This window comes from Scyliorhinus canicula, chromosome 4 (genome assembly GCF_902713615.1).
Source record: "Scyliorhinus canicula chromosome 4, sScyCan1.1, whole genome shotgun sequence".
Lineage (NCBI taxonomy): Eukaryota > Metazoa > Chordata > Chondrichthyes > Carcharhiniformes > Scyliorhinidae > Scyliorhinus > Scyliorhinus canicula.
In genome coordinates, this window is record NC_052149.1 from 71,292,513 (window position 1) to 71,307,425 (window position 14,913).

General features: G+C 48.1%; 1 protein-coding gene across 1 annotated transcript in view; it reads right to left on the reverse strand.

Annotated features, from left to right (window-relative positions):
* Positions 1-14,913, reverse strand: part of LOC119964218 (interleukin-12 receptor subunit beta-2-like) — a 194,251-nt gene that overhangs the window by 23,317 nt on the left and 156,021 nt on the right. Inside the window, exon 15 of the mRNA XM_038793502.1 lies at positions 5,038-5,169. Coding sequence (XP_038649430.1) covers positions 5,038-5,169 — 132 coding nt within the window. The remainder of the gene's footprint in view (positions 1-5,037; positions 5,170-14,913) is intronic.

The following is a 14,913-nucleotide window of genomic DNA, read 5'->3' on the forward strand; positions in this document are numbered from 1 at the left end:
CACATTATTGATCTATTTGGTTAGGGCAGCTCAGTGGCGCAGTGGTTACCTCATGGCACCAAGAACCTAGATTCGATCCCAGCCCCGAGTCACTGCCCATGTGGAGTTTGCACATTCTCCCGGCCCCGGGTCACTGCCCGTGTGGAGTTTGCACATTCTCCCTGCCTCTCACCCACACAACACAAAAAGATGTGCAGGGGAGGTGGATTGGCAACGCTAAATTGCCCCTTAATTGGGGAAAAAAAAGAATTGGGCACTCTAAATTTTTTTAAAAAGAAAAAAAAATTGATCGATTTGGTTGCGTGATAGATGTTTTTTGTAGTTTTTTGAAGAATAAAGGAATAAAGGGTTATGGTGTTCAGATGGGAAAGTGGAGCTGAGTCCACAAAAGATCAGCCATGATCTCATTGAATGGTGGAGCAGACTCGAGGGGCCAGATGGCCTACTCCTGCTCCTAGTTCTTATAGATAGAATTTACAGTGCAGAAGGAGGCCATTCGGCCCATCGAGTCAGCACTGGCTCTTGGAAAGAGCACCCTACCCAAGGTCAACACCTCCACCCTATCCCCATAACCCAATAACCCCACCTAACACTAAGGGCAATTTTGGACACTAAGGGCAATTTAGCATGGCCAATCCACCTAACCTGCACATCGTTGGACTGTGGGAGGAAACCGGAGCACCTAGAGGAAACCCACGCACACACGGGGAGGATGTGCAGACTCCGCACAGACAGTGACCCAAGCCGGAATCGAACCTGGGACCCTGGAGCTGTGAAGCAATTATGCTATCCACAATGCTACCATGCTGCCATTGTGTGTATTACTTTCCTTAATCTATGTCATCAGAGATAAAAATATTTTATAAGTCGTGTCTAACATTTTTGAAAATTAGTTATTATATTAGTTATCATTCTTCAATTATGAAGATATTAGATAGATTAGTGTTAATATTAGACTTGTAGAAGAGAGTGCAAAACACAAGGGAGAGAGTCAAGACTGAAAGGTTTGCCACAAATTGTCCAGCTTACAGATACAGAGGAAGATGCCCTGGAGATAAGTGGCGTACCTGCATTGCTCTCGTTCTCAGATTGAGGGACCGGAACGCTTGGAGGGATTTAGAGCCTGCGTTAGCCATGGGTGCAAAGCCTTTAGTGGCTACTAATTCTCATGAATAAAACAGGATTTGCGCCAGCGAGGTTTCCAACTGTGATATTCCTGGACCCTCCCCAATGACAAACTCTTGAATAGCTGTCCAGGAGTCTTAAGTGTTGTGGCATGACAACAATGTGATCTTGGAATGAAATGAAATGAAAATCGCTTATTGTCACAAGTAGGCTTCAATGAAGTTACTGTGAAAAGCCCCTAGTCGCCACATTCCGGCGCCTGTTCGGGGAGGCTGGTACAGGATGTAGCCTGAGTAAGAAGGGTGCCTATTAGGTCTGCCTATCCCTGAAGCATAAAGAAATTGTGCCCTCTAACATTCGTGAGATTCATTCTCATCAAACTAATTGGCCATCAAACGTTAAGCCTTAACAATGTCACCTGCCCACAGTCTCAAAATCTAGGAATCAGATGAGTATATAGGATTCAGGGCTCAATACTTGATTGCACAGGATCACAAGGCAGCTTCTATGCTGGACCCCAACACCTATCAGTCAGGATCCATTAGCCCCCAAGGTGGACATCACCGTCCAGTTCACCCTGCCCATTAGGGATGTGTGTGCATATCACCCTCCTGTCAGAACACCCAGTGTTAGCATAAGGGAGGGAGAACCAGATAGGAGGCCAAAGGCAACTCTGACTGGATGACATCATAGGTTGGGGCCAGTCCTGTAATGGAGATGGGAGGGCACCTGAGCTATGAGGAAGCGGTCACTCTCGGATAAGGTTTGGGATAGGCTGCTTCCAAGTATGGAAGGCCAGTGAGTCAGGGGAGATAATGACGGTATCCAGCTGCAACACCAACCTATGTGTGTCTCTCTCTCTCTCCCCCCCTCTTATCCTTCGCAGGAATCCAATTGATGTCAGTATGAAACCAGTGGGACTGGCCATTCTACTTATAACAGCACTGGAGAGGCACAGACTCCAGTAGTAATGTGCAGTGGCACCCAGAGAAGACTCTGCGGCAGGAGACCATGGGCCGCAGGGCAGGCTCAGGGGTCACATCATCCATGCAGGGGGCACAAAGGAGCAGACGGTGACCAAGGGTGTACAGGACCCCAAATGTTTGTCCTGGAGCTGTCGGACAATATGTGTAGAAGACTTCGCCTCACCAGGAAGATTGCTGTATCTGTGCCACATCCTTGCCAACTTAGCGTCACGTGGTGGTGGAGGACACCTGCTCCTGTGGCCATAAAGGCAATCAAAACCCTAATTTTTTATGCTACAGGGTCGTTCCAGGGCTCCACTGGTGACCTGTCTGGCATATTGCAGGCATCTGCCCATAAGTACATCTGTAATATCATGGCTACACTCTTATGCTAGGACTTCGGATTTTATTCATTTCGACATGGACCAGGCCAGGGAAAACAAGAGGGCTACAGAGTTTGGCAACATAACAGGCCTGCTAAAGGTGCAAAGGGTGATCGACTGCACCAACGTCTCACCAGGGAGCCCCTTCATAAACAGGAAGGGGTTCCGCTCCCTCAATGTGCAGCTGCTGTGTGATCACCAGATACAATTAATGCACATGTGTGCACATTTTTCAGGGCGTGTGCATGAGAGCCACATCCTTGGCCAATTGCAATTCCTGGCATTTTTGAGGGTCACCCCAGGCTGAAGGGATGACCTGTAAGGGACAAGAGATATCTCCTGCATCGTGGCTGATGATTTCAGTGCGGAGGCCAGCGACCGCAACAGTGACCCAGTACAATGAAGCTCACAGTGCCACAGATCTATAATAGAGCAATGCATCGACTTCCTAAAAATGCATATTTGCTGCCTTGACTGGTCCAGATGGGCCTTCCAGTACAGCCCTAGAAGGTCTTCCACATTGTGCTGGTCTGCTGTGCCCTACATAACCTTGCTCGGCAGTGGGGCAAGGTGAGACCAGTATAAACTGGATGGGTTCTCCCTGGGCAGGACCAGGACTGATATCCTAGGGGGAGTTGTTGGGAGGGTTTAAATTAAAATTTCTGGGAGATGGGAACCTATGCAAGGAGTCAGAGGAGGGGGAAATGCGGACAAGCACAAAAGACAGAAAGGGGAAAAAGAAAATGCTCAGTAAAGAAATCAAGGGCCAAAATCAAACAGGGCTTTGTGAAAAATAGTGGGAACAGGACAAGGAAAGTTTGTGCCTGAATGTGTGGAGCATTTGAAATAAAGTGGATGAATTAATCACGCAATAGATGTAAATGGTTATGATATAGTCAGGATTATGGAGACATGGCTGCAGGGTGACCAAGGATCCAGCAGTATTCAATATTTAGGAAGGATAGATAAAAATGTGGTGGGGTTGCATTGCTAGTTAACAAGGAAATTAGTGCAATAGTGAGGAACAATATTAGCTCCAACAATGGGGAATCTGTATGAGTAGAGCTGAGAAATACCAAGGAACAAAAACGTTAGTGGGGGCTGGATGTAGACCCCCAAACTGTAGTGGTGATGTTGGGAACGGCATTAAACAGGAAATTAGAGAGGCATGAGATAAAGGATCATCTGTAATTATGGGTGACTTTAATCTGCACATAGATTGGGCAAATAAAATTAGTAACAATACTGTGGAGACAGAATTCCTGGAGTGTATATGGAATGGTTTTCTGGACCAATACATTGAGGAACCAACTAGAGAGCAGGCCCTCCTAGACTGGGTATTGTGTAATGAGAAAGAAATAATTGGCAATCTAGTTATGAGAGGCCCCTTGGGGATGAGCGACCATAATATGATGGAATTCTTCATTAAAATGGAGAGTGATGCAGTTTATTCTGAGAGTAGGGTCCTGAAGCTAAATAAAAGAAACTACAATGGTATGAGGTGTGAGTTGGCAATAATGGATTAGGGATGATGGTAGATAGGCAATGGAAAACATTCAAAGAGCGCATGGATGAACTGCGACAATTATCCGCTCCTGTCTGGTGCAAAAATAAAATGGGAAAGGTGGCCAAATCATGACTTACAAGGGAAGTTAGAGATGGGGGCGAGATTCTTTTGCCTCTCCGCGGTGTGTTTCTTGATGGCAGGAGGTGGTCCACCGTTGGCTGGTGGCTGGATCTTCTGTTCCTGCTGCTGTCAATGAGATTTCCCATTGAATCTAACTCACACTGACGGGAAACCCATGGCAGAGGTGCGCCGAAAGATCCCTCCGGCGTGAGCAGCTGGAAGATTTTACCCTAAGTGTAGCTTGTTAAAACTATGACGCAACACATGACTATTATTTTGGACGCCCTTGCTGACGGGTATTCAGCATCTCCAGACCAATCTAGGCACCTGGAGCACATCTTCAACATATGAATGACTTGCTGGATGACACACATGGTGTCATACGGCTCTTATAGTCATGCTGCTGTATCTCAATGATAGAATTCCTCACAGATGTCATGGCAAAGGTTGAAGTAGATTCCTTTTCTGCCAATGCACTGGCCCTGAATTCAGCTTTCTGGAAGAAAAAGGTCTGGGATCTTGGATAGGTGCATTTAACAGCATCAGGACTGCTCTACGGAATCTTCTACATACTGTGACAGACGAACAAGTGTTTACTAGAGGGAATAAGTGAGATGATTCAGATGAAGCAAGCCGAGATTTAAATACCCATCTGAACAATGACCCAACATGATCCCTGGGAAACCCAGGAGATGTTAAATTTGAACCTGTTAAATTAAATTTAAAACACATCATTAAGGTCTCCTCGGGATGCGTATTATAGTAATTACTACCCACCTGCCTGCAGCAATTAAAATCTTGACTTTGGTCAGCTGGTTAGGTGCAGCCATCCAAAGAGGTCTCCATTTAAAAAGGTGGATCCAGGTTGAGAAGCTAAACCTTAATCTCTGCATTCACAGGTTCTTTGGGGTTAAAAGTTACAGAATGAGTTACTTACCATGCTTGATGACTCCCTCTGGTCCCTTTGCCCCTTCTCCTCCAGCTGTGGTGGCAGTCATATGTACAATGTAAACAGTGTCAAATTCAAGCGTCAGCCAGTAAGTCCTCACACTGGCATTTGTGACATTATCTAACAAAATAAAAATACTCTTAATATACAATATATCACTGTTTGATCAATGCAAAATACAATTCTATGTTAATTTTTCACTATCGCTATCCATTGCAGTAATAGTGCACTGTGGTGGGATCATTTTTCTAATTAATCCTGATAACGTTGATGCCATTAAAGTTGCCAAAATCTCTTGGAACATCAGAGTAATGCTGAATGCTGTAATCATTCAATCCTCCTCAGGGCTTATCTTTCCTTCCTATTCTGGTCCCATTGTCTACTTTCACTTTGTACCATCATCAATTTGGTCATCCAATCACTCCGGCCATCCGTCCTATCAGAGATATCTCCTTTCTATTCTTTTCCAGCCCCTCTTTCCCAGGTTATTTTTTTGCTTTAAAGCTATTGCAGTTCGAATAAAAGATCATTGACTACCCCCTACAAAAGGTGGGGAGGGAGGTTAGTGTTAAGAATTTCAACTCAAACCCAACCTATCCTGAACCCACCAACATCCAATTTAAACATAAGAAAATAAAAAAGTAGGAGTAGACCATGTGGCCTCTCGAGTACACTCCACCATTTAATGCAATCATGGCTGATCTTCGGACTCAACTCCACTTTCCAGCCTGCTCCCGTCTTCGCCATTCCTTTCGTGTACCATATGCAACATGCTTGTCCATAGGCTGCTACCTGGCTCGCCAGGCCTCCCCATCCAATCCCGGCCCATTTTTCTACTGTATTCCTTTTTCCTGTTGCTAAGATCAGCAACAAATGTGGAAGAGAACCAGTCTCTGATTTGAGGAGCAGCTTTCTTCAGCTGGAGTCCAAAACGTAGCCGGCGAGGGAGTTATGATGAATGTATGAATTTCAGATATATTGTATTGTAGTTATTTGGTGCAGTAAGGGTTAAAAGCCTGTGTTACAGTGTGTTTAACTGCTGCAATCATGTTTTAGAAGAAATCCTAGTTTGAAAGACAACTAAGCTTTTGGGAGCCAGGGGTGCAATTAGGCCTTTGTAAAAAGCTTGGGCTAAGGCAGTTTTGTTTAGATTAGGGGGATTCCCTCTGGAGTTAATTAGATTTCAGCTTGGTAAGATGATGTCATTACTGGGTGGAGCCAAGGTATCAGGCATTTTGCAGAAAAAGCAGTTCAATTGTGAGTTAAATGGAGCTGTGAACAGAAGTCAAGATTTTGCTTTCACTGCAGTTTAGTTTAAGGTGCAGACAGGTTAGCAGTCTTTCCAAGCAGTTCAGACATGTCGGATTAAAAGGAGAGCTGAAGCAGTTTCTGAAGAAATACAGCCAAAGTTTCTGCATGGTTCTGACAGGATTCAGAACTCTTCTTTAAAGCAGTGGCAGAATATCTCTCTTTCTCAAAGAACATCGCTGTAAAGCAGGTATTCCTGAGTGGTAGTGGTATATAAAGTGGATTGAGAGCAGAGATGTTTTTTCTTGTTGGGAATAAAAATGGCAATTAAGGGGTATTGTGTTCAATATACTGAAGAGCATTGTTTAAGGAATAATGGTAAGCTATTTTCTCCTGTGATATTAAAATATTTTAATACTGTGTTAGTAATGAAATTAGTTTTAATATACCATTTCCCTATTTTTTTCAGAAATCACTCCTGGAGCGAGATATCCTTTCTGCAGTCTTACAAAATTGAAATAAAATATTGGGGTTTCTGTCCAGTATCACTGTTGAGGTCTGGTCTGGGATTATAATAGATTAGTCAAAATGGCTGCCGGGCACACTGGGTATGGCTACTCAGCGAGGGAAATGGTGCTGCCAATGCTGGAAATGAGAAACCAGCCGGCAGGGAGAAGAGACGGGCTGATGGTGGGGGGGGGGGGGGGGGGGGGGGGGGGGAGAGATTAGTTGCTTGTGAGGGGGAGGAAGTGTGCATGTGTGTGTGTATGTGTGCATTTGAGCGAGAGAGTGAGAGAGTCTGCCTGACTCCCAGTCTTGGGGTTTGCACTCACCCTCACCGCGAAACACAAATACATTCACAGCAACTCACACAGTGGGTGCTGGTGAGTGAATGAATAAGTATCCTGAAAACGAGGGTGGGATTTTCCAGCCTTTCCCACCGGCGGGATCTTCTGGTTCCAAAGTTGATCCTGGTGGCGGGTTTCACCGCAGTAGTACGGGTGAGTGATGCAAAATGCCATAGAATTCAGTGGGATTGGAAAATCCCACCGGGGCCAATGGCGTTGCTGCCTCTGCTGTGGGGAAACCCTACGTGTGAGGGCTGGAAAATTCCGGTGTGACAGTGAGTTGCAAAAACACAATTTGACCCTCTCACACTCTATTGGTTATCTTTATTAATTACACATGAGTTTAAATTATTGATTTATTGCTTCGACATTGCTGTATTTTTGCTCAGCAAATTATCTATTTTCTTCACACCTCAACATTTTGATTGAAATTCATGTCTAGTGTTGCGCCAAACCGTATCATTTTGAAATTTGTTCATCAGCGCTTATATTGTGAAAGAGATTGAAACGGGGTCCCTTGCAAGAAAATATTGGGCAAGCCTGATATACAAGATTCAGTCGAACAAGTCACCAATGCTCCTTCGACAGCACCTTCAAAATCCATGATCTGTACCATCCAGGAGGACAAGTGCAGCAAATGAATGGGAACACCGCTACCTACAAATTTCTCTCCAAGCCACATGCTATTCTGATTTGGAACTATATAATCGATCCATCATTATTGCTCAGTCAAGATCCTGGAAATCCCTTTTTAACAGCACCCTAGGTGCAGCTACACCTGATGGACTGCTGTGGTTCAAGATGGCAGCTCACTGTCACCTTTCCAAGGGCCATTATGAATGACCAACAAATGTTGGTTTTGTCAGCAACGCTCACATCAAATTAATGAATAAAAAAAGGTCCAAATATCTATCTCAGCTTTAAATTTACTCTGCAGTGAAACATCCACAGCACACATGTGGAGTCAAGTGCAAAACTTACAAACCCCTGAGTGAAGATGTTTCTCCTTGTCCAATGATTAACCCCTTACCCTGAAACTGTATCCCATGTTCTAGATTCTCCAGGCAAGGAAAACAACCTCTCTGCATCTACTTTGGTAAGCCCCTACACATTTTTTTTCAATTAGATCAACTCACGTTCTTTTAAACGTCAGAGGATATAGGTCCAAATTACTCATACTCTCATGACAGGACAGTCCTTTCATTCCAGGAATCATTCCAGTGAAGTTTTGCTGTACTCCCTCAAATGCAAATATAGTCTTCCTGAGATATAAAGAATACAATTGCTCACAGTGCTCCAGGTATGGTCCACCAAAGCCCCATTCAATTGTAACAAGACTTCCGTATTCCTGCACCCCAATCCTCTTGCATAAAAGCCACCATGCTATTTGCCTTCCCGATTTCTATATGTACTTATTTTTTATTCATTCATGGAATGTGGGCATCACTGGCTAAGCCAACATTTATTGCCCATCCCTAATTACCCTTCAGAAGATTGTGGTGAGCTGCCTTCTTGAACTGCTGCATATAGCATGGGCAAACCTGCAGTGCTGTTTGAAAGGGAGTTCCAGTATTTTGACCCAGTGACAGAGAAGGAATGGTGATGTTGTTCCAAGTCAGGATGGTGAGTGGCTTGGAGGGGAATTTGCAGGTAGTGATGTTTCCATATATCTGCTGCCCTTGTCCTTTCAGATAGTAGGGGTTGTGGGTTTGAAAGGTGCTGTCGAAGGAGCCTTGGCCTGTTGCTGCAGTGCATCTTCTTCATGACACACACTCTTTCACTGTGCGTCGATGGTGGAGGGAATGAATATTTAAGGTGATGGATGGGGTGCCAATTAAGTGGGCTTCTTTGTCCTGGATGGTTTGATCTTCTTGAGTGTTGTTGGAGTGGCACTCATCCAGGCAAGTGGTGAGCATTCCATTACACTCCTGACTTGTAGATTGGGGGTCAGAATTCCCAGCCTCAATACCTTCCTCAGAATTCATTGCATGCTCACTTTCTATGTTCCTTCTATCAGTCTCTCCAAGTCTGGTTGAACATGAATTTTGAAAAGTTTCATGCTGTTTAAAAAAATTCTGCTTTTCTCTTTTTATTATCACAGTGAAGAACCTCTCACATCTCCACATTATATTTAATCTGCCACCTTGCTGCCCACTCACTTTTTAAAAATTAAATAATTTTATTCAAATTTTCACATTTTCACAAAAAAGAAAACAATAACAGAAAATTCTAAGAACAAAAAATACAGACCCCCCCCCCCCCCCCCCCCCCCCCGCCGTAAATACAAAAGAGAAAATTAATGCCCGTCGTTGGCAAAAAATCAGATATTCAACCCAAAACAAAAACAGAGACACCCCACCCCCCGGGTTGCTGCTGCTGCTGACCTTTTGTTTTTACCGTTCTGCCAGGAGATCTAAGAATGGTTGCCATCTTCTGAAAAACCCCTGCACTTGACCCCCTTAGGGCAAATTTTACCCTCTCCAATTTAATAAACCCCGCCATATCGTTGACCCAGGCCTCCACGCTTGGGGGTCTTGCATCCTTCCACTGAAGAAGAATCCTCCGCCTGGCTACTAGGGACGCAAATGCCAGAACACCAGCCTCTTTCGCCTCCTGCACTCCCGGCTCCACTGCAACCCCAAATATTGTGAGTCCCCAGCCTGGATTGACCCTGGATCCTACCACCCTCAATACCGTCCTTGCTACACCCTTCCAAAATTCCCCCAGCGCTGGGCATGCCCAGAACAGTGGACATGGTTTGCTGGGCTCCCTGAGCACCTAATACACCTGTCCTCGGTCCCAAGAAACCGGCTCATCCTTGTCCCGGTCATATGAGCCCTATGCAGTACCTTAAACTGTATGAGGCTAAGCCTTGCACACAAAGAGGAGGAGTTCACCCTTTCTAGGGCATCCGCCACATCCCTTCCTCAATCTCCTCACCCAGCTCCTCCTCCCATTTATCTTTCAGCTCCTCCACCGAGGCCTCGTCTACCTCCTGCATCACCTGGTACGCTTCCGAGATCCTCCCCTCTCCAACCCACACCCCTGAGAGCACTCTGTCCTGGACCCCATGCGGCGGCAGCAGGGGGAACCCCGCCACCTGCTGCCTGACAAACGCCCTTACTTGCATGTACCTAAAGGTGTTCGCCGGGGGGAGCCTGAACTTCCTTTCCAGCTCACCCAGGCTCGCAAACTTCCCGTCTATGAACAGGTCCCCCAGCCTCCTGACACCTGCCCTGTGCCAACTCCGTCTCACCCTTGGAGTCCCGTGTGCCCACACAAACCCCGTCCTGCCCACTCACTTAACCTGTCCATATCTCCTTGCTGCATCTCTGAGTTCTTCTTACACCAACACCTTTGTATCACCGGCAAATTTAGATACATTATTCCTTTTCTACGTCACTAATATAAATTATAAATAGCTGAGGTCCCAGCACTGACACTTATAGCATCCCACTGATTACTCTGCACACCGTTGGGACGGCCTCAGGACATCACCTGAAGGCCCTCCCCCGATGCTGCACCCCCCCCGATGGGCTGACTTCCCGACGGTGTGGATCACTTGTCGTCTGAAGTTTCGCCAACCTCGCATGGTGGCTGCGGACTGTGCCCGGCGCAACCACAGTCGGGGGGGGGGGGGGGGGGGGGGCGGGGGCAGCTGCTCTGATGGCCTTTTGTTTTTACCGTTCTGCCAGGAGATCTAGGAATGGTTGCCATCTCCTGAAAAACCCCTACACTGACCCCCTTAGGGAAAATTTCACCCTCTCCAATTTAATAAACCCCGCCATATCGTTGACCCAGGCCTCCACGCTTGGGGGCCTTGCATCCTTCCACTGAAGAAGAATCATCCGCCGGGGTGGGGGGGGGGGCAGCTGTTCTGATGGCCAAAGGGGCTTCGGCGAAAGCTGGGGGGACTTGTGGAAGGTGGCCCGGGGTGGCGAGGGCAATTACAGGGGGGCACTATCTGGCAGGCCAGCTCCGCGGGCGGCCGGCGCCCCGTTATACAGCGCGACCGCTGCAGCTCACACCGTATCTGCAGGGGAAACCGGGGGTTTTGCGTGGCGCGGATGCTAGCCTCCCACTGGGCGGAGCATTGGTACAGGGTGCCGCCGATCTTTTGGTCATAATACTAGACGCATGCTCCGTACATAACCTCAGAATTGGAGAATCCAGCCCCCTATTTCTCCCTTGTCTTAGCTTCATGTCCATTAATCAGTCTTCCATACATGCATCCCTGAACTGCAAGGCCCCTCAAGGACCCTTATCTTGCATATTGACCTTTTGTGTGGTGGCCTTCACACCAACCCCTCAATCCAGTTGGGCGCAGCTGGGAGACAGATCCCATAAATGGTATTCGGGTCCCGTCCTGCCGTTAAATTCAGCGTGAAGCGGTTTCCTGACTACTGCCCGCTCACTCCCCACCCTTCCTTCCAGGTGACTTGGTGACTTGCTAAGTGCTTCCAATGATTTCTGTTTTGGCCAGCATCCATGGTATTTTGCTCATTTTTAAATTAGAAAGCATGTTGTTCAACAATATTTTCAAATAACTGCTGCCTGCATCTCCCCAGAGCTGGATACAAGTCACAGTCAATTGCTGCACTCGTGATATGTCAAGTCTTTCCGGTCACTAGCTAGCTTTGACCACAAGAGCAGCTAACATTTGTGTCAGGCCTTCAGTCCTATTGGCAGCTATACCTCAGTATTCTGAATTAGTTTAAAACGTGTAACTTTGTGTCATTCTCTTCCTTAAAAAAAACTGAGTCAGGAGGCTCATTTTGAGAGCCGATGTTGACACAGTGGACTAAATGGCCAGTTTGTGTGCCAGAACAATTCTGTGGTGTGAACAGAAAGGGCGAAATTCTCCGACCCCACGCAGGGTAGGAGAATCGCCCGGGGCCGCTGAGAATCCCGCTCCCGCCATGTCCAGAATTTTCCCACCCGCCAGAAGTCGGCGTGCCACCAATCCCGCCGCCCGCCTCGGAGAATGGCTGGGGCCGGGGGGGATGCAACGGTTTTATGTGCTGCTGTAATTCTCCGGCCCGCACGGGCCGAAGTCGCGCCAACGTGGCCACGGGTCACCTTGGCGTTAATCAAAGTAGGTATTTAACGGCGTCAACCAGTGCTGATGGTTGACGCCGTTCAGCATGGAGGTGGGTGACAGGCCGGGGAGAGAGAGAGAACTGACAAACTGCGAGTGCCTGGGGTGGGGTGGGGAGAGAGAGAGAGAGAGAGAGAGAGAGAGGGAGAACTGAGAAAGAGAGAGAGCTGTCAAACTGCTTGTGCCGGTGGGTTGGGTTGGTTGGTTGGGGTGGGAGGGCGGGAAGAGAGAGAGAACTGACAAACTGCGAGTGCTGGTGGGTTGGAGGGGGAGGGGGTGGGGGGGGGGGGGGGGGGTAGGAAGAGAGAGAGAACATACAAACTGCGAGTGCCGGTGGGTTGGAGGGGGGGGGGGGGGGGGGGGGGAGAGAGAGAGAGAGAGAGAGAGAGAACTGACAAAGAGAGAGAGAACATACAAACTGCGAGTGCCGGTGGGTTGGAGGGGGGGGGGGGGGGGGGGGGGGGGGAGAGAGAGAGAGAGAGAGAGAGAGAGAGAGAGAGAGAGAACTGACAAAGAGAGAGAGAACTGACAAAGAGAGAGAGAACTGACAAACTGCGCGTGCCGGTGGGTTGGGGGTGTGGGGGGGGGGGGGGCTCTCTCTTTATGTGATATCTCGCCGGGTGGCGTTGATGAAGTCGCCCGACATTAACCGACGCGACACTTCCGCAGCGGGTGTAACCGACGTGAATGGCGTAACGCCGCTGCTGGCCCATTTGGGCCCGGAGAATACGCGATGTTTTGCGGGGCCCGACGCCGGAGTCATCAGCGCCGGTTTTGGCCGCCGGTCCCAGGCATTGCGACGGACATCAGAGAATTTCGCCCACCAGACTAACATTTTCCCTGTGAGTAGGCATCATGGCAAGTTTGCGTAAAACACTGTCAAAAATAGATTCAGAAGTCAGCAACGTTGAAAACCCACTCCATGATTTGAGCAGGTCGTCACATCAGTGCTGCGCTGAAGGGCAGTTGTCAGAGGTGTGGCCTTTACTGAGGTAGTTAAACCATGTCTCTACCTGCCTATTGTGATGAACATAACAAATCCCATTATCACCTGACAGGAGCGGTGTGGTGCGGGGATAATTATCCTGCACTTGATTGTGGACAAGCAGGCAGCACATAAACATTTTCTTGCTCACTCGTCACTGTGATTGAGTTGTGCAGCCCAGTTTTAAACACCCCGTTGACTGGCACTTCTTAAAGGAGTATGGCATTCAGGCTGCAACAGTTGGTACTATCAGCGAAGGAGTTAAAGTGCCAGCAGAGCAACAGCCAGAGACAAGGCTCCCAAACTTTATGATGTGTCATTGAAGGCCGTAGCCCAGGAGGTGGAAAGCAGTAGAGAGATCAAGTATCCACAGGGAGCCACAAGGCCTTTGAGGCACTTCCAGTGAATGGAATGTGAGCAGACAGCTACAAAGGTTAATTCAAGGAGTGTGGCCCTGAGGACCTGACTGCAGTGTCAGTGAAAAGGTCAAATTTAAATGCTACCTCCTACCCATCCAGCAGGAGATATTTTTAAAACAAAAATTCCAATTAAGGGGCAATTTAGCTTGGCCAATCCATGCACACCTCTGGGTTGTGAGGGTGAGACCCAAGCAGACACGGGGTGAATGTGCAAACTCCATACGGGTAGTGACCCAGGGCCGGGATCAAACTCAGGTTCTCGGCGCCGTCAGGCAGCAGTGCTAACAACTGCGCCACCGTACCGCCTCTCAACAGGACGTGGTCTTGTGGCGCATTGGGTAGTGTCTCTGCGTCAGAGACAGACGCTCAGGATTTGAGTCCAACACAGGACTTGATGGTCAAGGAAATTGCGTTCATAACATGGCCAAACAGGTTAAGTATTAATCTGTAAATCCTTCCAATGGTTACAAATAGGAAAGAATTCTGATCAGCTATATGGTGGAAGGAAAGTTGGAGACCTGCCATCATGATCCATAGCTCCAGACTACAACATTCATGTAAAAATATGTGCTTCCAGAGTAACCTGGCCTCACTGAGGTGGGCGCCACTGTGGCACAGTGGTTAGCACTGCTGCCTCACAGTGCCAGGGACCCGGGTTCAATTCCTGTCTTGGGCGACTGTGCGGAGTCTGTACATTCTCCAAGTGTCTGCGTGGGTTTCCTCCGGGTACTCCAGTTTCCTCCCACAAGTCCCAAAAGACGTGCTGTTAGGCGAATTGGACATTCTAAATTCTCCCTTAGTGGACCCGAACAGGCGCCAGAGTGTGGTGACTAAGGGATTTTCACAGTAACTTCATTGCAGTGTTAATGTAAGCCTACTTATGACAATAACGATTTTTTAAAAATGTGCAGATTAGGTGGATTGGCCACAATAAATTGCCCATTAGTATCCAGGGATGTGTGGGATAAGTTGGGTTACGGAGTTGCAGGGAGAGGGTGGGAGCCTGGATAGGATGCTGTTTCAGAGGGCCGGAAGAGACTCAATGGGCGGGATTCTCCGACCCCCCGCTGGGTCGGAGAATCGCTGGGGGGGGGGGGGGGGGGGAGGCGTGAATCCCGCCCCCGCCGGCCACCGGCCGCTGAATTCTCCGGCGCAGGAGAATTGGCGGGGGCGGGAATTGCGCTGCACCGGTCGGTGGCCGCTCGCAGCGGCACCCCCGGTGATTCTCCGACCCGCGATGGGCCGAAGTCCTGCTCGTCCTATGCA